This window comes from Galendromus occidentalis, unplaced genomic scaffold, assembly GCF_000255335.2.
Source record: "Galendromus occidentalis unplaced genomic scaffold, Mocc_1.1 scf7180000077530, whole genome shotgun sequence".
Lineage (NCBI taxonomy): Eukaryota > Metazoa > Arthropoda > Arachnida > Mesostigmata > Phytoseiidae > Galendromus > Galendromus occidentalis.
Genome location: NW_003805518.1, coordinates 22,486 through 44,024, shown reverse-complemented (window position 1 = coordinate 44,024; position 21,539 = coordinate 22,486). Strand labels below are relative to the sequence as shown.

Sequence of the window (21,539 nt, the reverse complement as noted above, 5' to 3'; positions counted from 1 at the left end):
AAAAACATCAGGAGCGTCCGAATCATATTCTCGTGCAATCAGATACAGAGCATGCATTTCTCAATTTTACTGTCGGAAGTTGGATCGAGAAGTCTTGAGAAAAATTCTACGATCTTCAAACTACTCGGAGGCGCTGCTCGGCTGTTCCCGAATGACTCTGTAAATACTCTCGAGACAGGGTGCTTCGTATCGGATGCAAGAGAGAATCAACAGAGAGAGAATATACCGGAATCTGGGAATTGTGTAAATAAACGTGAAAGCAGCTCTACTTTTGTCTTGAGCAGCACGCCCCGAGTCGGTCGGTAGCAGCAAGTTTCATGCGGCCGACGTTCTGGCGGTTTCTAAGCCCCAAGAACGAGGTTCTGTACATACGTACTGAGGTAATAGAAACGATGGAGACGGCTATAAATATAATTGTTACCACTAGTGTGTTGCTATTTATAGAATGGGAAGACATGTGAGCAGGAGAATCGATTGGAAGATTCACAACGAAACGAATAGGAACTTTCAAGTGGTGTATTAGGAGCCAACTCCTATATAGAGCGAGAGCGCTCTCAATACTGAAGCAAGTTTTGTAGAGAAATAATACGGCGGGGGTCCCGGGAAACTGACGAATAGGGAGGCATATTGATTTGCAATGTCTGGATTCTGGAGGTCGAGGAACGCCCCCTTTCGAGCGCATAAGGACCGATTGAATTCCCGGTGAATGATGGAAGGTTTCAATGGCTAAATAAATTCTGGAAATGTCTGTAGAAATTGTCAGTTTTTTCCCTCTTATTGCGCAAGTTGCAATGCTTAACTCTTCTGGACTCATTCAGGAACGGTACGCTCAGAAGGATACGAGATCCCGCCTCTGACGGAAATGGGCACTGAGACCACCGAACCTTCGAAATAGTCTCTCAAATGCAACTCCAAGTCGATCTCCATCATGGCGGTGGCGATTGAGAGAACAGAATACTCGATCGAGATCGAGACGTTTCAGAGCGATGATTGAAGCAACGACTTCTGGGACGGAAACTTCAGTGGCTCGCTCACTCCTCTCATCGCGGTGGGCTGCTACAAACGACAAACGTCGCCTAAGTGCTACCTTCTGCCATCGACTGCCAGACGGAGCGGAGATCCAGACAAGTTCTCTGGTGCAATCGAATGCCAGTCACTCCGGCTTTCGAGCAACTGTTTGACTCGGCAAAAATGATACAACGAAACGATTCGTTCAAATCAATGTCTGCCATCCTCAGTCAATAATCGTTGCTCCGTGGAAGAGCATCTCATCTCTCCTTCCACTTTGTGCAGGCGTACGTTTGAAGCGTGCTTTGAAAGACAATGACTCCGTTCTCTCTCAGAGCGGAGAGCCGGGGCGAGAATATCAGTGAATGGAGCGTCGGATCGGGCCCGCTCTCGTAGACGAGCTCTGGGATTCCCTGCTCAACGGATCAATATCTTTCGGGGAAAATATCTTTCGGAATTCCATCGCCGAGCCTCGAAAGTCATCAACAAGAAATTGAAGAACAACTAATTGCCTTCCGACACGGAAGCAAGATAGCGTCCGGCAAAACGAATTCTTCGTTGATATGCTCCCGACTGAGCGTGAAAAGCGAAGTAAACATTCGCTCCGATAGATTTCCACATCGGAGCAAGTTAGCGATTTCCCATCGTGATCGCCAGAGCTTGCGAAGCCAAGAGCACTCGGCAAGGCGTATTAGAGAGCAATCATCCAAGTCCGATGGTTTTAGATGAGCTTCAATTGGCTTTATCGATGAACAACGATCACCGTCGCCAAGGGATAGGTGAGTAGAATGTATCGGAGTTGAAGCCCGACAATAATAAGTATCGTCATCGTCTGCAGCCATTGGTTGGTGTTCCTGCGGGGAATATTAAATAGCGCTATGACAGGCCCATTAGGACAGGTCCATTCATCACATACGGGTGCGTATAGCTTCACAAGCACCAAGGTCTTCCCTGCAGACCGTTACATATGCACTCCGGCCGATGGTGCTCCGCACACTTCAACGGAATTCAGATCAAACTCACCCGGACCCACCAAATACAAACGAGAGCAGCCACGAATCCGTTCCCTCGTGGGGAGCCCGGGTCATTTGCATACGGTTTGTCGGCTTGAGTAAAACCGCGGTCACTCAACACATAAATAGCGTTCGATGTTCTGCACGGAGCCCCCGCGAGCTCGCTTAGAGCCCCTGATGTTAAAAGCATGAATCGTCGCTTGGAAATGACTCGCCGCCGTCAGTCGAATGATCGAGTTGGGATAGCTCAGGAGCATGCTGAGGAGAGAAAAACATTTTCGAATCGGCCGATTTAGGGAGATGAGGCCAATCTTGACCTCGCGGAGGTTGGAGAAGATCCTTGATCGAAATCACTTTTGGAATTGGAGAAGAGCGTTCCAACAAACGTGGTTTCCTCATATTCGCGTCATGAACACGCGAGCGATCACTTCCGAGTCGAGTATGTACTCTTTGACTTGGTGGACCAGCGACGTCAATTGCGCAAGTCGGACGACGTCGAAGACGCTGTCATCAGAAGCGGCATTCATTCACTCGAACGGAGCGAGCCCGGGACGGACTTTCGGTCAGTTGCGTGCTCAGGAATGGCGTCTCAGAATGAAAATTACAGGATTGATTCACAAAACGAATCCACCATTAGAGCTCGATGTATTTAGGGTCTTGCATTCTGCTTCCATCTTGTCGTGATTATTCAGACCTCGTCGAACAATCATATCATCGCTCACAGACAACGGCACCGAGAACAGACTCTTCGCATCGAATCGAAACGACAGAATTACAAAACTCGTTGCTCTCTGGGTGGCTCGACTACGGGGCGATCATTGATTCCTGATTCTCGACAGACATTTTCGATCGAGCCGGGTGCTGATAGTTTTCGTTTTTCTACGGACTTTCATGGGATGAGGAAGGTTCAGACGTCTTCTCGGGGATCAGAAGTGCTTCTGATCTCGGATAAATCGTGTAGGATGTCCGAAGATATGATGTAGTCGAACGAGCTGTCGTTCCTCGCATCCCCACTAGCAATTTCCTCTCGGTTTTCCACAAATTTATCCTACTTATTGTCCACGGCTCAATGGTGATGATGAGTTCGCCGACAGACTTCAACAGCGATGACTTCGACGATTTCAACAATGGCTCCGGCAACGACCTATCCGTCGACGGCTTCTATCGGTGGCTCTTATAGACGCCCAACAGATTTGCTCGGGCTGTTTCGTGCGCATTTGACGTTGATTCGTCGGTTGGTGTCGGTCAATCTTAGCATAGGCAATTCAGAATCAATTTTCGGTAGCTCTCGTCGTCGTGGCGAATCATTGTGCAAATTATTGTCAGCGATCGAACAGCTAGGGAAAATGTTGTTCTACGTTCGACGCTGTTCTCGGCTCGAGTAACTGACTAGCTGGCTGACGGCTCATCCTGAAGACGACATCGACGGAGATGATGAATAACGAGATGATCGAAGTCATCATCTTGTCGTCGCCGTCGTCTTCTTCGTCAACGAGCAACAGAGCGAATCAGCGGAACGAGAAAAGTGTCCGGCAATAAAAAAGCACAAACACGAAAATCGAACAACAATATGGATTTAGTAGAGGCCAGCCGGCCGGCAGTGACTCGGCGCCGTTCGAAAGACCGATCGAGCGATGATATGGCAGGAATGATTCAACTATTCAGAGCCTTTTTTCCTCAAGAAAACGATAGCCTTTGTTTTTCCTCGTGTCGCAAACGGAATTTCAGAAGGAACAGATTGAGACGAGCCGCCGAGCACCATGCAAATATACGGAGCCGACCAGGATCCCTAGTCCAGAAAATGGACCTCAGCGGGAGACTCCATCAGAATCCAACGGTTCCCGCGGTATTCAGGATTTATCCCGAGATATTCTCGTCTGAAGCGATGCGTTTTCGGTGACTCGAATGTGGACGGTTTACTTGCGATATCTATTTCGCAGATGTTCCTCTCGTAGGGCTCTCCCGAGCTTTAATCTGACGGATACTCATGCGAAATGATTCGAACGTGGATTCGAACTTCGAAAAAACGAGAGACTCCTTGCTCCTCCGTATATTATGTGACATCCGCTTTGCTTTTCTGTCCGAATTATCATACTAATAAGCGAGTGCGAGTGAGCTGTATTTTTTTTTGCAGGAAGAGCTCTCCAGGATTTATGCGTCCTGTCTCCCGGAGCCCGCGCCTTCTCGCTCGCTCGCAGGACTGAGTTCGCTCGAGCCATCTCGACTAGCGCAGCGTCTCGAACACGCGAGTTACCGCGAGCTAGACTCAGAATAATTTATGAACTCGAGAATTCCGAGGCCCAAGAAATAAAACACTTTAACCAGCTCCCCGTCCGGCGAGCCCAAAGAGATGATGAATTGCCAGGGGGACATCTAACAGACAGGTTTTCCCCGACTTGACATATCGCGGAGAGCGTTCCCCTGGCGGAGACCGGAGTCATCAAAGTGTCTAGCCGCTGCTCGGGTAGGAATTCGATTAGCGCACAATCATCCCTGATTCGTTCTCCGAACGCTCTAATCCTCCGAAAACAAAGATCTCAGAGCCGCGAAATTCGTCCCCGCTGCGCTCGGACGGAGAAAGGAACGGAGCGAGAATCAGATGTGTACGCGAGATCCCTTTGAATGGCGCTGTTCCTCCGACCTCGCTGACCAGGAATGGCAACCCGAAAACTTCAGGAAGGCCGCTTGGTGTGAAATTCAGATGCAATCCCACGACACAAAAGGCCCCAATAAATCGGAGGGAGCGAATAAATTCGAGCAGCATCCCTGATGAGGTTCTCCGAATCGAGATGAGTTTACGACAATGTTGACAGCACCTTTTGAGGCAACTGGTGCCTGGGGATTGCGCTCCGCCGGGAGAGAGGGAGCTGCCGCTTCCGCCCGTGTGAGAGATTAAAGATGAGATAGAGAGATAACGGAGGGAACCGCGCGGAGCTCTCCGAGAGCTGAGGTCGAGACAAGGGACTTCGCTTGTTGAACAACCACGTGACGCGGTTCCTCGCAGAGCAGAGGTCGGCCGTCGAGTGAAAGATTCGCTCTTAATTCGAACGGACAGAATGATTCAAATCCTCCTTATTCCCTGAGTCGGACCCGATGAGAAGGGAGGCAATGACCGAGATAAGGAACACCCTTCTTTTCCTCCGGAGGATTACTGAGAGACAGCTCGCACCAATAAGCCCCTATCCTTTTCGCACCGAATCGAGGTGGAAGCCACGCTTTCAGCCATTGATCACGGTAGCGGTGAGAAAACTCGAGTCGGATCGCAGAACAGTACAGGACACGGTCTCACGGGAAGATTGCGTTCGCCTATAATCACGGTAGAATACATAGACGTCGAGCCCGAGCCAGAACCATTCTCAAAATTTCTGCATTGGGTCGACGAGGGATTAGTCACGTGACAAGATTGTCGTTCCTCGGACATTTATCGATTCCGCTCATCTACAACAAAAAAAACTATGTCCCCGCCGCACTTCGCTTGTGACATGGCTTGTAATGAGCGTCGAACAACTGATTCGTTTAATAGACAACGACAGCTACGGTGAGACCGATGTAAGGTGGGATCGTTTGGACTAAGCGTCCAGGACTTCTCGAGTGAAGACGCGAAAGACGTAGAAAAGGGTCAACTGAGCGAGTCGAGGAACGCGTGATAACCTCGAGGAGTTTTCTTCCACTGTGAGAAGTTTGTTTTGAATCTTCATGTCTGCCTGGTCGCCGCCGTGTCCCTTTCGCATGTTCATTCGTAATTCGTTTCGCGAGCATGAAGTGTTTTTCTATTAGAGCATGCGCTCTGTAAGCAATCGTGAGCGATGAAGCCGACGCCATTCTCACATCATTTCATTTATATTTCCCTTGTAAAACGCGAGCTTTCATCTAGAGAGGGATGATGATCTTTTTCTGCCGCTGCTGCCATATCATCATCACGGGCATCATCGTCAGTGAGCGAAGCAACGGCTAAATCATAGTCTTCGCTGCTCAGTGAGCGGTCGCCCAGTGATGCAGCAGCCGAATGCAGTAGACCGAACGAAATCGTCGAAAAAAACTTGATGGAATTTGATGAAACGCTCTCCCGCCAGCGAGTTGGCTGGCCAAAAAGGAATTACCCGTTAACGAACCGACCAACGGAGAAACCAACCAAATAGGAGTCAAGAGTGGCTGCTCTGAATTTTGCTGTTTCTCTCTTTTTGGAGAGTTTCAAGTTTGACTTCGGGATCGCGCTGTTCCAGACGTCGGAGTGAATGGACCGGTGAATCAATGCCGGTCTTCCAGGTGAAACGCTGATAGGGTAATCAGATCTTCAAATATCTGAAGACGGATACCCTTCACGCTTAGCGGCTTACGCTCTCGATCCAAATGAGTCGAGCCCTCAACGATTATTCTCCCATTGGACTTTGATCGGACTTCAGAATCGTATTCGTGGAAGATGAGTCGAAGAAAAATTCCAGACAAAGCACCGTTATCGACGAGGAAGAGTTATCTCGTGACTCGAGCGCAATCGCATCGGGACATTGCATAGTATCGATTACGGCCGAGGAATCGGAATCATTTACGAGGAGTCGGCAAGATACTTCGATCGGACGGAGAGAGAAAGAGCCCGTGGTACGTTGGAAGAGAGAAAATGGCCATGGTACGTCAATGCGAGCCGGCAAGCATAAATGACCGCGTGGTCTAAAATTCCGCATTATGGGGAAGCTAGAATGGCGCTCGCCGATTCAGCCGGGAGAGCAAATTCGATTACTCCCAGACAAATATAAAATAAAGGCTACATCGTAAAGTTGTTTCAAGAAGGAAACTCTCTTCCCCGCTCCCCAATACACATCAACCTCTGAAACACGCATCCCCTGTCCCGGAACACTCTCCGGTCTCTTGCACTAAATGGATTCGAGACACTAGTATCGATGGGGTGATACGAGATTCCCCCCCGATAGGCCTGCAGTCAAAGGAGCCCTTTCTGGAGGCTGGAATGATTCATGTCGATTCGGAGACTGAATCGGAAACGGAGACTCCCACATATCCATATCCTCATTAATCGAAAATGAATCGACGACGGATCGGAGGGGGATTCTGGGATTTTTTTCAACTCGACACGCATCAGTCCGACTCACTGTCAGGCTCCGCAGTTCTCTATACTCATTCGGATTTCGTTGTTGCCTCCCCCGAATCGACACTTAAATGAGGTCTCCAGAGTGCCAGCTGAATCCGGTGAGTCGATGAAAGGCTGATGATGTTATCAAAAACGACACCAGTGCGCCTTCATTAATTTATTCTGGCCGCAGACTGGCTTTGTCCTAGAACGGAATTCGCTACACGAGTGCTTCAAATGCCGTGTCTTTTGTTCTTCTACACAACACGCATGAGCACTTGGCGGACACTTAGTCGCAGCTCAAGGGACAATTATTATATGCTACAGTCTCATCTGAATGCTCTGCATGTTCTGACGCATGCGCGAGAAAGATTCCACGGCACTGCCCGTGATTGCTGGTCGCATCCCCGGTCAGCTTTTCTTCGCTCTTCGCTCCCACAAGTGTCATGATCGCGGGGAGGCGGCTCAATCGGACGGTCTTGAACAGTCTCTGAGTGACCATTTGAGCGATGCACTCATAAAATTGGTGAATGGGTCAGAATCGAATCAGAAAGCCCTCATTGAATACGCGCACCGCGTAGACTTCAATATTTGTTCGCTATTATGAGCTCGCAGCCTATGATCTGATAGCGATTAATAAATAAATGATACGAGTAGTTCAACGAGGGATCGACCGGTGAGAGGAATGAAACACCGTGGAATGAGGATGTTCCCGAAGGTCGGAGACACCCTCGATGCGGACTTTACCCGGAATGCATTCGTGCAAGAGTGATTGGTAGCTTGTGCAAGAAAGCGAGAGGATTTGAGCCTTTTATGGTGACTCGAAAGGCCGTTCAGGGGCTCCGCTGGATCTGCGGTCGAAAAAATCGGAGGATTGAGAATGGGGGGATCGAGAGTGCACCCTAGTGACTTGAGGACACTAAAGAAGAGAGATACGTTCGAGAGAGATACTCGGAGCGATGGAACGAGATGTGCAATAGGGCTCGCATCCCGAATCCGAAGCGATGCATTCGGTATGAGTTCCGAAGGCGAAACGGTTCTGGCAAACCGTTATTGTGAAGCGGATCCCGATCTTTCAGATTCGATTCAAATCGTATCACGCTTAACATCCGACGCTCAATTCCGATTCTTGCGGAGCTTGAGCGTATTGTTCCTCAATCAGCGTAGGTTTCGGACCGATTCGACCTGATACCCGATGCTTTTCGATCGAACATCAATGGTAAGCGATGGATCGCCATGCCGCGGGGCCATCAACCCGCTTAGATATTTCCCCTAAATCCTGTATCCCCATTCTCATTCCAGGGAATCAGAGTCAGCTCCTCCAGACGGAAATCAAGGTGGGATCATCGAGCTGAATTCGGACGTCATGAATTTCGGGCGAAAGATCCGAAGATATTTGGGCCAATACCGTTAATTCATTGATAGACGAAAGCTATCTACGGAGTTTTCCTCACTGACCTTCTGACCTCCCGAGGTCCGCTGGCATGAGAAGCAAGGACTCTCATGGAAGAGCCAGCTCGGAGCAGTTCGTCGCGGACTCGAAGGAATACTCGGACACACGTTGGATCTGTTGCGGCCGCAGAGACTTCGCTCAGCCGTCTTGCTCCAGCGGAATATTGAGATATCTCAGAATAATTGAATGGGATCCTATTAGCTCAGAGAAGACATTTCAATCTCGGACGTATGATGTCGAGGGTTGCTGAGCAGCTTCTTGGCATGCCTCTCATCTGAGTCTGGGCAGACTTTCAAGCGTCAGGAAAGTGGAGATTGTCGAGTCCCAGATTCGAAGGACTCGGTCCCGGACTTGGTTCTCTCAGTTCCTCGCAGACACTAAGTGTCTCATTCCCTCATCCGCGCAACTTCACAGCTTCTATCCGATTCTGGGTGGGCGCACTTGTCCGCGATATTCGAGCAGCGCAGAGTTTTGCGAATAGGAAAACACGGCTCCGACTCAAGGCGAAGAGGACCCGTATTCTCCGATAGATAGTCCGTAGCGTGGGACATCGAGACCTTCAGAAATCGTTCTTGTGTGCGATGCCAGAAATAAAATGTATCAGTCAGAACACGAGTCGTTTCCGTGAAGACCACTCAAAGCCAAAATCAAAAGACGAGTGCGTGCATGATACGACCGCGAGCGAGCGAGAAAACGTCGTGATGATGGGCCCCTATCGCATAGGACCGACCGCCACTGATGGCTCTTTGGAGCGAATTGATTTGCACAAAATGCCACTCTGGCGTCGCATTGTCCAGATGAGCGAATGTGATTTATCTCGCTTCATTCTCCGGCTGGTCGGGTGTTCGTCGTTTCCTCCAACCAGCATGCATGCAGACAGTCAGTGTCCGGGTGCATATCTCACAAGCGACGTCAGGTACACGGACTCTCGTGCGGAGCATCACGCAGGCTAATTGGAGGCTCCATGGTTCCATGACCGCATCACTCTCCCGACGATTGATGTCATCTCTGTGCTGAATCCTGTGGAGGGAATGCGCAAGGAGCGGAGTCTGAGGAATCCAGGAAGGAAGTATCCTCCGTGAACCTGTTGTGTTCCCGCCATGCGGTTCAAACCTATTTCACCTAATTCTATCGAGAAGTGAACGAAGTTAGAATAAAAGCACACTCGCTTTCACACCACCGCATGGAACGCTTGCTTTCTCGTGTCTTCCCCACAGAGAACACTTCAATACCTGTCGATAATTTGATGGAAAAAATCAAAGCGGGATGGAAATATAATAATTGTATCTTGGATTCGGGAAACTCAGGATCGGAATGTTTCGAGCGATAAGCCGGCTGCGGCAATAATTCAGCGTGGCGATATCCTGGCCTCCACGGTTGTTGACCGAGAGCTTGTTTGCCCATGCCGCTCGAGGGTTTATAGGCACGCAGCCGTTGCCAGGAGGGTACGGTAAAGGCTAACACACAGTTGATGGCCGTAAAGTCCAAACGTACTCGATGCTTTAAAACTTTCAAATCGCTCGACGTGATTCAAAACCTCATAGAGTCTTCTTACTCGCTCCGGATAGCCTCCTCATGCGGATCGAGCCCGAGCTCTCGGAGCAAGGTCTGAACGTGGAACGTAGCCGTGCCGCCGCCCTCCCCTTAGGCCGAAATCGAGACTTGGAGTTCAAGTCCGGCTTCCCACTCCGATAACTCTTGGACGCAGCGCAGCAACATCGCTTGATGTGCCCGTTAGGGCGTTATTTTTCAGGAGGTTCCGGGCGCGAGTTACGCGTATGAGGAGGAGAAATAGACGCACAGTCGGTATCTTCTTTCTTCGATGATACCGAAGAACCCGAGATGTATCCTCATCGTCGAGGCTCGTCGTCGCCAAGAGCGCTCAGCGGTGGATCCCTGGCGAAAGTTGCAGTCGAAATTCATTCGCCTAACGCCGCGACTCGAATGCAAGGGAGGAACGATGCGAAGTAATTATCGAAGTAGGCAAGAAGTCCCTGCAGAGATTACAGCTAAACAGTCGAGGGCCAGATTGAAGTCTGCCAGTCAATACTGGGATGCACGCACAAGTTTTTTGGCCGGAGTTCAAAGGCCGCTGTCGCTCAGATCGAGCAATGCCGGCCGCGACAGTGGAGGCGGCAGCGGCAGGGTTAGCAATCGAGGATCTTCGCAAGCTCTTGGGAAATCACAGAGCCCGACAAACAATTATCGGCTCTTCACAAGCACACGAACAGCATAGAGCTTACGCATGAACAGCCAACCAAGTAAGCGAACACGAACGTTTGAAATGTTTCCTTCATCAACCGTCTGGGTGTGGAGCTCCGGAATAATCGATTGAGCGGAACGGGAGCTGCTTCAGAGAGCTCCAGAGCGAGCGTGCTTTCGTCGGGAATCGTCTCGTCAGAGAGCGGATCAACAAATCTCGGCTGAAGGCCGAGGGTCCGAAGAGTGGAATCAGGTCCACTCTGCAACTTGCGGTTCGGGAAATATCTGGACTTCAGTGTCGCCGCTGACAGGATGGCAGAGAACCTCGATGGGAATTAAGTCGGGGAAAGAGAGGGCACATGGGAAGAGATTCTTCCTGATTATACATCGCACCCTCGGGAATCCCTCGCGGGTTTGATCGAAAGAAGAGACTCGCAGGCTATGTTTGCGCCAGGATTCCGCGTGGAGGACAAGGTTCGCGGGGATTTATATCAATTTTCTCGAGACAACGTGCCTACCTGGCTTCAAGCATTCAGACGCAGGATAGGCTGAGGATAAACGGTATACAGAATGTTAGAAAATTAAAACAGACCACAGCTGCAGCAGCTTTGCAGCGAGTAACGTTCTACGAAGTTCCAGACGAACCACATGCGAGCGGATTCCCCGACCAATGCGGAATACGCATCACGTGTCCCTATTCTGCAGTTTCAACCGTTTTGCGAATCTCATGTGCGCATCGACGGCTTCCTGTAGCTGGGCCTTAGTGCCCCATGTGTAGAGGCTCATGATATCGAAATTTCTACCGTCAACTTTATCGCCGAATTCTTTCAAACAACTTTTCACTTTATGAGTGGGCGAGGGCTCTGCGGGACAGTCAGCAAGCTCGTCACGCGGCCTGCGATGACCTAATCGTGCCTCAGGATGCGTGGTCACAAGCACGCTCAATGATTTTGTGTCCCGTTTCTCCCCGTTTGTGGAATTACCCCGTAGAATGCATTTATTCCTGCATTGCACTTTGTTATTCGATCCGGCCATCTTATTCGGAGGCTCCGAGGTCTCCTTTTGCTCTTCGCGGTCGTCGTGGATGAATGTGGAAATCGTTCCCCTTATCTCTATGTCGTTCGATTCCTCATCGAGGATACAGTATTCGAAGTCAGAGATATCGGATAGGTAGTCGTCTGCAACAAATTATGCGTGGAGCTTCAATGACGATGCACACCTCCGCGACTCAATAGGATATCGTGGATGCACTGAGCAGCTGGAGAGCTCAGGACAGGACGCTATATTTTGTACCATGGATATTCCACACACCCAGGCGTGAGAAAACTTGGGCGCCGAGGACTCGCCAGACTCACCTGATATCGACTCGTAGTCGCTTTCGAAGACATCTTCTTCGTCGCTACTCACGGGTTCGAACAAGGTTTCCGAACTCATTTTCTGCGCAACTAGAAAGCCAGAAACGAACGGAGCAGAGGAGCACGAATTGCCTCTGCTTTGTGTCGTCTACAAGAGCTCCTCTAAAGACTCAGGAGCCTGAGGATCTCCGAGGATTATTCTAACCTTGACCTGCGCATCAAGCTGCGACCAAATTGACACAAATAGAGACCCGGTGCATCAACGACCAGTACGACCATACACCGCCGCGCCGACCACTTTCAGACTTTTGGGAAAATGTTCTCACAATTCGAGCCTCCGAAAGCGTAGACGCTCTTGACGCCGACAACGATTTTCAATTAGAACGGTAGGCGGCAGTCCTCCTCGAGATGGCCCTCGTCGTTTCGTATTCTAACACAGGAAGAAAAACGAAACCGAATCCGGTTCGAGAGCCACGTGTCGAGCGCCAGCGCCTATACCTGATTCACTGATTTGTCTCGAATCGAAAACTTCTCTCAAAGTATTTTTCACTCGAGTCGAGCTTCTCGATTCGTAACGGGAGCAGGAATCCGGCAGGGTTCCACAATGGAAGAAGCTAGAGTTTCACTGAGCGTAAACACAAACATAGCACGTTCCTTGTTTGTGCGAAGTGTAGGTGCCTCAGACTTCTCTCAATCGAGAAAAACCAAAGATTGAAAGAGTCGCAGAATTCCCAATTTTGCAGCATTATCCGGCGGGGAATCGGAGCGAGAGCTGTGTGCATTTATTACTGCGACGGCTTCTTCGCTTTCCCTCGACACATGCAGTGTTCTGAAGATTTTTCCCGATATTATCAACAGAAGAAATGAAGTTCGAGGGAAGCCTCGACGCTTCCGACCACCCTGGGGCTGAACACAGTATCTTCGACCCTCCATTCCGATAGTTTCCGGAAGTGGTCCGGAAGGGTTCAACTCTTTGGATCGACTTGTTCTTGACTCGTTAGAGTCTCTTCATGCAGGTTAATCCGCCGCCAAAAGGCCGATTATGCGATCGAAGTAAGAGAAGCCTACGTAGACATCTCTGGGGTCCGGTCGGTGGCTCCTCGGATTGGTACAATCGAGGGGGCGAACGCGCAGTGAGGTTCTATCGAATCACAACCAGGAGAGAGACATATACAGCCTAATGAGGCGGTGTGAATCTATCGGCAGGTGTCGAGGGCAGAATGCGGCTCAAGGGATTATTGTCGGGCTCTTAGGGCGGTATCACGGGCCCTAAGGAAGTGGCCCACGACACGATACCTTCACCTCGCTGGCCAGATCCAGGTCGGAACAAATGGCTCCAGGGTTTTCCTTGAGCCTCCTACTGCCGCGAAGGTTTTCGGGCTTGATGCGCCGAGGTTTCTATACATATCTCGATACATTGTTCTGGATCGATTGTAAGAGTGAATTTCGAACACAAATCATGAATGACACTGAAATGTCCTCGAGAATTGATTTCAGGTGCTTGAATACACAACAAGACAGGTTTTCAGCCGCTGGAGGACTCGGAGAATCGTGGAGTTTTCGTGAAGCGATTGAATTTCTCGGACTCCACAGAGGGGATATCAGATATCACCCATCCTACAAGCAAGTGATCTTGTATGGCTCAAGAATGTGGGGCAGATCAGGTCAGAGCACTTCTCTGGAAAAATACGATCTCGATCAATTCCAAGAGGCTTTCCGAATTCAGTCTAGCTCCGTTTCTCGAGGAGAATCGACCCGGGAGCGACCCTCCGTATACGGGGACGTGCGCGGTCCGAGGCGTTTTCCGCGAGATTCGACTCGGAAGGGCTACTCTCTTCGCCGATGGAACCACTTCCACCTGTTTCCGATTGCTCGCCAAGCATTCCAAGGGGAAAAATCTCATCACAGGAATTTCGCGAGTGAAAGTCGTGAATGACTCGAAATACTTTCGCCTCGGCCTCGCACGGTCCAGCATGTCAGCGTCCTCGTCAAGATTGTGACCTTGCGGCCTTCCCAACACCTTCAATCTGGCATGGGAGCTTCAAGGAGGAAACTTCGAATATCCGCATGCTACTTACTGATTGTTCCGGGAAACCCCAGATTCATCTCAACATTCATCGAAGTATGGATACGTACGCGTGAAGATGAGCTCGAAACGTCCGTCCACGGCTAGAGCGTTCGTAGGAGACGGATTCGGCTGGAAAATCGTGGACAATCGAGTGATCTGGGATAACAGAATGCGTTCCAAGAGAATGAAACATCGAGGGACTCCACCTTTCGGTCAATCAGGCGGCTGGGGAGACAGATCTCGGGTATCCGGAGCAGCATGAGGAACATTCGGACATCTGACTCGGAATCTTTTTCAAGGTAGGGCAACGGAACACAGTGGGATCGACATCGCGCCCACACCGAGAGCACCGCCCTGAGATCTCGCGTCGACTGCTCAAGACAAGTCGGCATGATGAAGCCCCATGATAATTTCCACGGCGAACACCGGTCGATTGCTGGAACGCTCAGTTCTAAGACGGGGTACCGTCGACGCGACCCCTCCATCGACACCGCGTGCTGACCTTGCGACACGGCTAAAAACATGAGTCATGAGATTCAAAGATTCCAACTCGTCGGAGGGGTTTGTCTGCCGAATCAAACTCCACCTACGATCACCCGAGCGATCCTCGGGGTTAGCAACGCCATCATTGATCGGTTATGACGAGCAACATTCTCGAAGGCGGAACAGCTCAACATGGAGCGATGTGTGCCAATGGAAGATGGGACCGGACTCATCTCATCCTAGATCTGAGATTCTCCGACGCGGTGCGTGCATAGTCGGCAGAGCGAGAGGGACTTCCCTATCACCGGGAATAGGGAGTTCGATGGAGGAAAAAGCTCAAGTCAATAGCTCTCCATATGCTTCCGAAAGAGGATGAATTCACGAAGAACTCGATGGATATTCAAACCCCTGTTCTGTTCCTTGCGGGGAATAAAGGTCGACGGCGAGCTCCGGGAATCAGAATGGCCGAAGAGCCGATCATTTATTCGAGCAGTAACAAATCGCGTCCACTCATGTCACAATTACCTAATCACTTCCTCCATCGCTTCCCGAATCAACCATGTCCTCGTCGTCGCTGTCGTCGCTCCCACTGTCGCTGTCGAACCATTCGAGTTCCTTCGCGTTCAGCTCGATCAGGGGTTTCCATTGATCCATTTTGTGCAGATCGATGCAATACATGTCTCGTAATGTGTACTGTTTGTCACCTGCGGATCGCGTTTGCTCATTTCAAACTCCCACTCTCTCGTATAGCGACAACCATCTGGTGATCAAAGCACGACAAATCTAGATCCTGAACGATATCCTACCCGATTCGAAAATCCCTCCATAGAGAAAGAGGATCCCATGTTTGATTGCGAGGCACGTGCTCATCCTGGGATGGGGTACGAACTTCTTCTCAACGCCTGGTCTCGCTCCAGCAGAATCTTGGACGTCCCCAGAGCTCGTGGTCGGAGCCGAAGAAATCTTCACCGTGAATATTCCATCTGTCTTGACTTCCTCAACAGTATCTTCGATTTGGAGGTTCTCCATGCTCGAATCGACGAGGTTTTCCGTTTCTTTGGGTCGCTGTGAATCATGGATATCGTGACAGCCAAGAGTACATATGTCGTGGCCGATACAGCGAATATGTGCTTGCCGACCATTTTTGGCAATGAAATAACAGAGGCTCTGTCGATGCCGTTCCTGAGAGATGGGATGGTCGAAGCGAACTCACCTCTTGTCGAAGCTCCAGATGTTTCCATAGGCCTTTGTCGGTTTCGAGGAGATAGAAATCATTCATGCACGAAGACTTTATGGTTTCTTCGTCTTCGTCATCGCAAACGCCGCCGAAGAGGTAGGCTTTGTTGGTGGTGCCCGTCACGATCGACATTCCTGACCTGGGCGAAGGCTTCGACCCTCCCTGTTTTACCGGGCTCCATTTCCATTTACCTTCAAGATCGCGATAGCGTCATGCCGCCTGCTTCAACGACCTCGCAGTAAGAACTCTAAAAAATCATGACTTCCACCAGCATCCGATGCTCACCAGACTTATCCTCGGCCAGATAGAACATGTCGGTGCATGTCACTCCACGCTCGGCATTTTTCCCGTTCTTCTCTTTCGCGTAGCCTCCGTACAGGAGTATGCGATTGTCTGTCATGCTGAGCTGGACTCCGGATCTCGGGGTCGGACCTTGGTTGATTGGCTCGATTTTCGTCCATATCCGATCAGCTATGGTGAACCGATAGACATCGTTGAAGTATCTCGCGTCGCTTCAAAGAAACTTAGTTGAGAGTCAATCGAAACATCGGGTGATGCTGTCTCCAGGACCGACCGATTCATCCTCCAATGGATTATCAGGATCAGCTTCTGTTCACCTTATGGTCTCGTGGAAGCCTCCGAAGACGAAGATCTCTTTTCCATTCGTTACCATCCTGTGTCCAGACCTCGAAGATGGCCCTCCCGGAGCATCAACCTTCTCCCATCTTTTCTCTTGGATATGATAACACCACAAGTCTTTGTAATGATAAAATTGAGATTGGGTCGGACTTGCGAATTCTCCTCCGAAGACCCAGATCTGACCGCCGCCTTGGGCGACGATCACGGCTTGTTGGGAGCATCGAGGAGGAGGAGCTAACGGGGTACACAATTTCAGCCACGAATTCTTTTTGATATTGTACGTGTACAGCTCGTTGTACATAAAGGTCTTCTGGCCGTTGAAGTAACTCCCCCCGAACAGGTAGAGAAGGTCCTTGTCGGGACTGGCTACGAGAGAACATCCGCTCCGTGCGGACGGTGGATCCACCAGATCTTCTGCGACACGTTCTTTCTTGCGATCATTCTCAACGAAGCTAGCGATCAGAGCCTCGATATTATCCTGAAAGAGAAATCATTGAGCTGTTATCTCCTAGATCTAGATTCACGAGAGGGTTTTCGCGACATCCAATAGCAAATGCTGTTCCGATTACTCACTTCGCCTTTCGCAACAAGGCTCTTGTTGAGTTTGGATTGGGCCTTCTTCGCCGTTTTCAAGGCAGTTTTCTCGGCACCCTTACCCTTCTTCTTATTGTCTTTCTTGCCCATCCTGAGTGACCACTAATCATCTGGAATCGCGAATAGCTTATCTCGAAGCATAGTCAATCTTGCCGATCGTGGACCACCTGTCGGATTATCGATGAGCATTTCGTGGCACTGCACAAAACAAATGCCCCCGAGCGTCCAAGTGTCAGCGGGCGAAAATTCTCAAATGGTAATATTGTTTCGTATAGAGTATAGATTCTGGCTTTCCGAGCTCAGAGACTCTCTTGGCGCGCGGCTCCCTCGAAATACCCCTAGCGGCGGAGCTCGCGCAGCACGCGAAATGCACACGTGAACAGACCTGTGGAATTCTTGTACAGGAGCACACTTTCCTCCGATCGAAGACCACTCCGTTCCGAAGAACGTTGAAGGAATGTATAGTTTCGACAGATCTTTCGTTTGAAAATCACAGGAGCTCGAGCTTTACAGGAGGTATTTTTGTTGACAGATCATCAGGGATGACAAAAGTGCCGATGATCTTTGCTGAGCGGGAGATTTGGAGCGCGCGATGGAACCCCCTTTTCACCGACGCACAGTGGGGCCAAATCGAATTTTAGGTGGACAAAAGTCCATGGAAATCGATCCCGGAATTTTGATCGGTTATGGGTTTGAGAATGTTCTTAAGACTCTGAAAGTCGCGGGGGAGCCATGATTACCGCATTTTCCGCATCCCCCAGCCACCCTGGCACCTGCGAGAATAAAATTGTTTTTTTATTTTTTCGGCGATTTTCATGAATTTCTCCCCCCAATCGGTTATGCTCGGAAAAGAACATACTTCGTCCCCTCGCATTGGGGGGAAATTATTTTCTGCGCTCAGTTCCCATCCTGATCTCGCGATCCCACATGATTCCGGTCGAGTCAGCCGATTCTGGACTTGCTGGGAAGTGGGAAGACTTCTTCGCCGAGACGAAAATGTTCGGAAATTCGTTAAATTCTCGATGTCAGAAATGCGGTGTCCCCACGTGTCCCCCCTCTGATTTTTTTCTTTTGGGGAGTTTCGGACCTCTACTGGCCGCAGGAAAAAAATTGAGGCGCGAAACCCAGCGGTTCTCGAACGCCGTCCAGCCAAAGTTGGGATCTGATCTCGTGGATCGGTACCATTCTCATGTAGTTTTTCGAATCCAAATCAGCACCAGCAGTTGGAAAACATTGTCGCTCTCTTTTCACTCTCCACTTAACTCTGGGAACGAGTCAACGCCGCGCCAAGACGCGACGCCCACGTCTCGGAACGGGAAAAACGTCAATCTCCTCCGACATATGGACGTCAATCTCTTGGTGCTGATTTGGATTCGAAAAACTGCATGAGAATGGTCCTGATCCACGAGATCAGATCCCAACTTTGGCTGGACAGTATTCGAGAACCGCTGGGTTTCGCGCCTCAATTTTTTTCCGCGGCCAGTAGAGGTCCGAAACTCCCCAAAAGAAAAAAAGTCAGAGGGGGGACACGTGGGGACACCGCATTTCTGACATCGAGAATTTAACGAATTTCCGAACTTTTTCGTCTCGGCGAAAAAGTCTTCCCAGCAAGTCCAGAATCGGCTGACTCGACAGGAATCATGTGGGATTGCGAGATCAGGATGGGAACTGAGCGCAGAAAATAATTTCCCCCCAATGCGAGGGGACGGAGTATGTTCATTTCCGAGCATCGCCGATTGGGGGGAGAAATTCATGAAAATCGTCGAAAAAATAAAAAAATTTAATTTTATTCTCGCAGGTGCCAGGGAGGCTGGGGGATGCGGAAAATGCGGTAATCATGGTGCCCCCGCGACTTTCAGAGTCTTAAGAACATTTTCAAACCCATAACCGATCAAAATTCCGGGATCGATTTCCATGGACTTTTGTCCACCTAAAATTCGATTTGGCCCCACTGTGCGACGTTGCTCCGACGGGGTCGATGATGACATGGGGTGCACAAGAGCTGGCAATTCGCTCCTTCACTGGAAATAAATGTGTGCACTGCACCTTTCATCGGCGAAGAATCACCCTCGAGGAAAGAAACGCGCCTACAGTTGCAGTACGTTGCACAGTACAGACATACGTTTATATATATAAAAAGATATATTAAAAATATAACATAATTATAAATATAACATAATAATATAATTATGATAATACTACTATAATAATATATATATATATATATATTTCGTTTATTCGGTTCAAAACTTGGCAATCGAAAATCATCAGCTAATCTGATCTCTCAACCGTGCATAAGGTCGAGCTCAAGGCTTTTGGGCAGTATTCTACACCCGAAATATGCCTCGCGTTACCCCTCTGTACTTCCACTGCGATGCGCTGCCTTATGAACAAGGCGGCTCGGCGGTCGCCTCCACGGGCGACATTCTTATTATTATATTAGCACCAGCTCCTTATTGTGGACTCAAACGGGAATCCCGAGCTCATTGCCCGGGTGAGAATTCGTAGGTTGATGGCAGCGGCGAATCCACCATCGGGAATTGCGGCGATTTGTCGCGATGCGATCAATTCCATGAGAAAAATGATTTCGTTGTTGGGCTTTGGCACTGACCACCTTCTGACGGTTTCTAAAACTCGTCGGCTCGCAATCTTCGTCATGAAAATCCGCCATGGATAATCCTGATGATATCACTATACAACCGGAAAAGTCTTGAACGCTATTCCGAACAGTCAATTGGACCCCCAAGATGAGCAAACAATCGATCGAGCAAATCTTGAACTCGAGACTATCTTGCTGCGTAGATTCGCATTGGCGCCTCACAACGGGAACGGCCGCGCCGCCGCGGCGGCAAAGGAGACGGAGCGCAGAATCAAAATTGTCCGTCATTTCCATGGGGATTATGGAAATGCGAACAATATACGAACTGATACTCCGGACGGGATGAGCCCTTATGAATATCTCCCTAAAAATTGGAATGTTTCCGGAATGCTAGAAATGGAAAATTTACTCTTCGGAATATTCCCGGAATGGTAGAAATGGAAAATTTACTATAGCGCAGAAAACGAACGCAGGCAGAACGGAACTCCGTCGCATTAGAGCGAGCGCAAGGGGCGACCGCGTCACGGTAGCGGCGGCAGATCGGGCGGAATTTCCAGATCATCAAGTAGATCCTCTATGATAGATGCATAACTTCTGTGTCGAAATGAGGTTCGAGCTGGTGATGAGCTTTCAAGCAATGGGAGGGGGTGTCCGTGCTTCACAGACGTTTTCCAGATCATCAAGTAGATCCTCTTGAATAGATGCATAGCTTCTGTGTCGAAATGAGGTTCGAGCTGGTGATGTGCTTTCAAGCAATGGGAGGGGGTGTCCGTGCTTCACAGACGTTTTGGTCGGAATCGGTGAGGATTTTTGTCTACAGACAGACAGAGTGACACACAGACTTAGCGTTTTATATATGGGGGGGATTCTTCTTATATATATTTATTACAGTCAAGTCTTCCTAAGTTATAATTCTCGGGAGTTCGGGAGACCGATCTCGGAGAAAATTCCAATTCGTCGAGTTCCGTAGTTCACCGAGGGACAGTAAGCGATTGTGATCCACACGCAGAGCAGACGGTCTTTAAAGAAAAACAAGCGAGAAGGGTCGTCTGGAGGAAGAAAACCCTCACTTGTTGGATGGCGCGTAGCGAGTAGCTGTGAAGAGAAGTCGCTGCCCGCGATTAGAAGTTTCTAAATTGTATGGAAGGGGAAGGTGGGGAGTTGATCGGGATATCATTGCGTTTATTTGAGCAGTCTTAGCTGAAGACTTTCCGGCTAAGCATAGTGGGAGACTAGAGTTCATCGGCATACGCATGTATCCTAGAGTTTGAGATCAAATGAAATGTGTTGTATACAGCATGTAGTTCGAGAATGAAATCATTTGCCGACATCGTTTTCACTTCCGTTCCGGAGTTCACTAGTACCTTGTGTGCAGGGCACATGGCAAACCCGTGTCGACACTGAACGATGAAAAAATCTCGACTGACGAGGAAATATATCACGGAGATCGCGCGGCAGAAGCCGGCGCTATGATGTACGTATAGGTGGACAAATCGATCTAGTGGCCGCGTGGCTTTCGGGGACCGGACCGTAAGTGTCCCGAGAGGACTTCCTGTCGACGTTCGGACCGGAGTCGGTTGGGGAGTGCGCAGGCTCGAGGGAAGCGGAGCGGCCGAGACTGTCTTCGTCCGGAGCCGTGAGGGAACGATCGGGTCTAGTTCCGAGAAGTGCCTAGAGAGACACCGAACAGAAACCGCGTGAATATTCATGCCAGGGAGGGATGATTGCGGTGGGAGCCCTCGGTGAACTCCTTCACTCTCCTCTTGGAATTACAGTCAAGTCTTCCCACTACGTGAGTCGACTAGACT

At 49.8% G+C, this 21,539-nt stretch overlaps 2 protein-coding genes across 2 annotated transcripts; both read right to left on the bottom strand.

Annotated features, from left to right (window-relative positions):
• Nucleotides 1-11,200: 11,200 nt before the first annotated feature.
• On the bottom strand, nt 11,201-12,648 carry LOC100899156 (uncharacterized). The gene is made up of 2 exons (XM_003748341.2): nt 12,112-12,648; nt 11,201-11,934 (listed from the first exon to the last, which is right to left on the bottom strand). Exons 1-2 carry the CDS (start codon nt 12,188-12,190, stop codon nt 11,441-11,443), a joined length of 573 nt encoding a protein of 190 aa, XP_003748389.1. The 5' UTR covers nt 12,191-12,648; the 3' UTR covers nt 11,201-11,440.
• A 2,462-nt stretch (nt 12,649-15,110) lies between these two features.
• Nucleotides 15,111-17,689, bottom strand: LOC100898765 (kelch domain-containing protein 4). The gene is made up of 7 exons (XM_003748259.1): nt 17,518-17,689; nt 17,112-17,242; nt 16,517-17,016; nt 16,185-16,411; nt 15,876-16,090; nt 15,469-15,727; nt 15,111-15,366 (listed from the first exon to the last, which is right to left on the bottom strand). The coding sequence occupies exons 2-7, from the start codon at nt 17,220-17,222 to the stop codon at nt 15,188-15,190; spliced, it is 1,491 nt and encodes a 496-aa protein (XP_003748307.1). The 5' UTR covers nt 17,223-17,242; nt 17,518-17,689; the 3' UTR covers nt 15,111-15,187.
• Between the last annotated feature and the right edge of the window lie 3,850 nt (nt 17,690-21,539).

Coding starts and splice junctions, on each gene's coding strand:
- LOC100899156 (XM_003748341.2), bottom strand. CDS start 12,190: ATGAGTTCGGAAACCTTGTTCGAACCCGTGAGTAGCGACGAAGAAGAT. Junction 11,935..12,111: donor CGACTACGAGTCGATATCAG/GTGAGTCTGGCG, acceptor AATTTGTTGCAG/ACGACTACCTATCCGATATC.
- LOC100898765 (XM_003748259.1), bottom strand. CDS start 17,222: ATGGGCAAGAAAGACAATAAGAAGAAGGGTAAGGGTGCCGAGAAAACT. Junction 16,412..16,516: donor GGCTTCCACGAGACCATAAG/GTGAACAGAAGC, acceptor GTTTCTTTGAAG/CGACGCGAGATACTTCAACG. Junction 16,091..16,184: donor TCTGGCCGAGGATAAGTCTG/GTGAGCATCGGA, acceptor GCGATCTTGAAG/GTAAATGGAAATGGAGCCCG.